Source organism: Galeopterus variegatus, unplaced genomic scaffold, assembly GCF_000696425.1.
Source record: "Galeopterus variegatus unplaced genomic scaffold, G_variegatus-3.0.2 Scaffold18616, whole genome shotgun sequence".
Taxonomy (NCBI): Eukaryota; Metazoa; Chordata; class Mammalia; order Dermoptera; family Cynocephalidae; genus Galeopterus; species Galeopterus variegatus.
In genome coordinates, this window is record NW_007744727.1 from 12,251 (window position 1) to 16,050 (window position 3,800).

The 3,800-nt window shown below is 42.8% G+C and overlaps 1 protein-coding gene across 1 annotated transcript; it reads right to left on the reverse strand.

Annotated features, from left to right (window-relative positions):
- Positions 1 to 999, reverse strand: LOC103582947 (olfactory receptor 1J4-like). The gene has a single exon (XM_008564401.1). It carries the CDS (start codon positions 997 to 999, stop codon positions 1 to 3), a length of 999 nt encoding a protein of 332 aa, XP_008562623.1.
- Positions 1,000 to 3,800: the final 2,801 nt, after the last annotated feature.

Consider the following 3,800-nt stretch of genomic DNA (forward strand, 5'->3'; position numbering starts at 1 on the left):
TTAATTGAGAATTCTTGGATGGTCTCTATGACTGCCTAAGACAGCAGGACTGAAGAAATGACATCGTGGGGTGTCCTTGGCCCCAATAAGTTTCTGAAGAGCATGTTTCATATCCTTATTCCTCAAGCTGTAGATGAAAGGGTTCAGCATGGGGGTGACCACAACATACATCACAGAAGCAATGATGTCCTTGTCTTTGGACTTTCCTGGTGAGGAGAACATGTAAACACTTGCAATTGTCCCATAATATAAAAACACTACAGAGAGGTGGGAACCACATGTAGACAAGGCCTTGGAGATTCTCTTGATGGAGGGGGCCCTCAAGATGGTGACTGCCATGCGTATATAGGAGCCCAAAATAGCAGTCAATTGCAGGATGATAGTCAGTCCTCCCTCAGTGCATATAAGCAGCTCATTGAGGGAAGTGTCTGAGCAGGAGGACTTGAGCATAGCAGCAAGATCACAAAAGAAGTGGGGGATGATAGTCCCTGCAGAGAAGGACAACTGGTCCACCAGGAGGGTGTGCAACAAAGAATGGGCACCAGAGAGAAACCAGGACACAGCCACTAGAATGATACAGAGCTCATCCCTCATGATGGTGGTGTAGTGGAGAGGGTGACAGATGGCCACATACCTGTCATAGGCCATCACTGTGAGAAGAAAGCTGTCAATACAACTAAAATGCATGAAGAAATACATTTGCGAGATGCACCCAGCATAGGAGATAAATTGGTCTTCAGAGCACATGTTTATCAGCATCTTAGGAACTGTGTCAAATGAAGTAAAGAGGTCAGTTAAGGCCAAGTGGCTGAGGAAGAAGTACATGGGGGTGTGGAGGCGAGAGTCCAGCCTGATGAGCAGGACGATGAGCAGGTTCCCCAGCACCGTGGTCAGGTACATGCCCAGGAACAGGGCGAAGAACACGCCCTGCTGCTCTGGACGGATGGGGAGCCCCAGGAGGAGGAACTGGGACACGCTGCTCTGGTTCTCAGGCCTCATAGAGTCCTTCTCTCTGCTGGAATGAAGGAGGGTTGGGAATCTCAGGAACCAAGAAAGGATGATCAGGATAATCACATTTCATACTGTAATTCTCTGGGAAAACAACGAATTTTTAATTATACTATTAATTTCTCACACCTGTGAATGCATGCATCCTCATTCTATCCCACCCGGGCTCCATGAAGACATTACACCTCAAAATAGCCAAGAAGTTCTCATTGCATAGAAAAGAGGTTGTCTGCTGCTTCATTCAGCCATCATTTATTAAACATTGAGTCTGAACCTGGATCTTTATTAAGGACTGAGAATGCAACAGTGGACAGAAGGTGAAGATCCCTGCCTACTACACGTTTAGATCTTGATGAGCGTAGTGGGATGATTTACCACATTAAAACAGAACCAAGCCATGACAATTCACTGTGGCAGAAATATTAGGTGAGCCTCATCAAATAGGTGTCAGTTGCTTCCGAATTAAAGCATTGTCAGGCTGCCAGTGCTGAGGCAGTGCTGCCCGAGCATTGTTGCCTCATCTTTTGAACTAGACTGAGTATCGTCGAGCTACACTGGAAATTCAACACTTTAGAAATGGGTAGTCGTTTAAAATAACGTGATGCCAGGGCAGCTTCCAAACAAGAAGAATCCACAAACTATCTTTCATAATACAAGTGAACATTTGGGGGGCATGTAATATGTGCTGGGCACTGTGCTAAAGGCTTTACCTACATTTTTAATTAAATCCACACACAAGCCTTACATTCCCATATAAAATCTTCACAGCTGCACCAAGAATTTGTATTCTTTCATCCATTTTAGCTTTTAGGAAAGAGAAACATAAATGATATAAATTCCTTGTATATTTGAACTCTACGTATTGCCATTGTCTTGTGGTTAAAATTATCTAATATTGGCCACTTTTTGCAGTTCAATCTGCTGTGCTCTTAACCACTATATAAAAAATTCTCCACTCATTAGTTATGAGCACCAAACACCGTGTGCACTCTAGGGCTGCAAGGAAACAAAAACTGTCCAAAATTTTCCTAGTTTCATGTCTAGGTAGTTCCCTTCATTTATAATTATCATTTTCCAATTGACAGAAAACACTCACATTCACTATGATTTATTCAAACCATAAATATTTATTGAGGGCCTGTAAGATTCATGAAGCAAGTGTAATTCCTTCAATTTTATAGGTGTGAAAACTGAGGCCGGGGAGTGAAGTGACCTTCCCAAGATCTCACAACTGTTTGATAGTGATTCTGCATGTTAACTTCACACAGCAGAATGTCTAAGGTGTCTTATCCTGGGACATGAAGTGAAACAAAGTACTCACATAAGTCTGAGTAACTGAGTCACACTAAGGTATAAAAAAATGATAGCAGATCCTTTTCAGGAAACAGGAAGTTGTCTGGGGCATTAGTTATCTCAGTAGTTGATGCTCCAGAAGAAAATCACTTAAGGAAGTACTTGAGGTCACAGGGGCAAATCAGAAGCCCACGCACACATACAAATCATATATACATGCACACACATGCATTCACACACATACTCACACACTCACACTGCTGATTTGAGGTTTACAATCACCTGTGAGCAATTCCTACCTTAAGGGAAGGATAGCCAGTGTGGTTTGGTTCATACACACTCACATACACAAGTCACAAATAACACACAATCATGTACCATCCACACACAAACACACTTGCAATACACCATTAACACAACACAAACCTGACATGCCTGAAAAACTTACATACCACTCATATATAACTCAAACACTAAGCACACACATTACCAAAGACACACAATTTGAAAATCTCACAAGAAACAGAGATGAACAATACACATACATATTCAGCCATATACTCACTAAAAGAAAAAAGAAAAAAGCAACGTGCATGGTCACACACACACTCCCATTACTGAGTGGGGTGCTTTGGTCCCCTCTAACACATACCCTTACTGGGTGAAGGCGGAAAGCATGGAGCATGAAATAAGAAATTTCCTATGCTTTCTGCTTCATGCTTTCCGCCTTCATCCAGTAAGGATGTGTGTCAGAGGAGACCAAAGCACCCCACTCAGTAATGGGAGTGTGTAACATACACATGGCAACATACACAGAGAACAAAAGTTAGTTACTTATTTAGTTGCTTATTTAGTCACAGGCACAGTTATTAAACCACTACCAGCAGCCAATGCACGTGGTAACATACACACGGTAATACACACAGAAAAGCAGACAATACACATTTCCACTCTCATACACGAGTGTGTCACCCACAAACACAACCACACACACTAGCACACACCGCTGAGCAGAGATTTGAGCCCTCTCTGACCTTGGTTCCTCATTGAGTTCAGGCATCTTCTTCTCCAGGCAGGAGAGCACAACACTTAGCTGAGATTTCATCCCCTCAGCTGTGATGCCCGCACACGCGGGAAATGCCAGTGTTGGAACAACAATGAGGCAAATATTTAAGATCACAGGCATGAATTTGGAGTCCCTAAATCACACTCTCAGGAGGGTGATAACTAGGTGTACATGTGCTAAATCAGGCCCCAGATTGGATCAAACTCAGGAAAAGAATCAAGCTGTGAGTCAGATACCAGCACACACACACATGCACGCACACACACACAAAAAAAACAAAGGCAAACATTTCCCTAAGCACACAGGCAGATCCATTGCAAGGGGAGATTTTCAGCTTCTGACCTGTGCTTATCCTTAGTGAGTTCACACACCTTATGTTCCAGATTGTTGCCCAATCTTGAGTTGTTTTTTTTTTTTTTTTTTTTTTTTGGGG

Excerpts from the sequence above, each read along its gene's own strand:
- LOC103582947 (XM_008564401.1), bottom strand. The coding sequence starts at position 999 with ATGAGGCCTGAGAACCAGAGCAGCGTGTCCCAGTTCCTCCTCCTGGGG.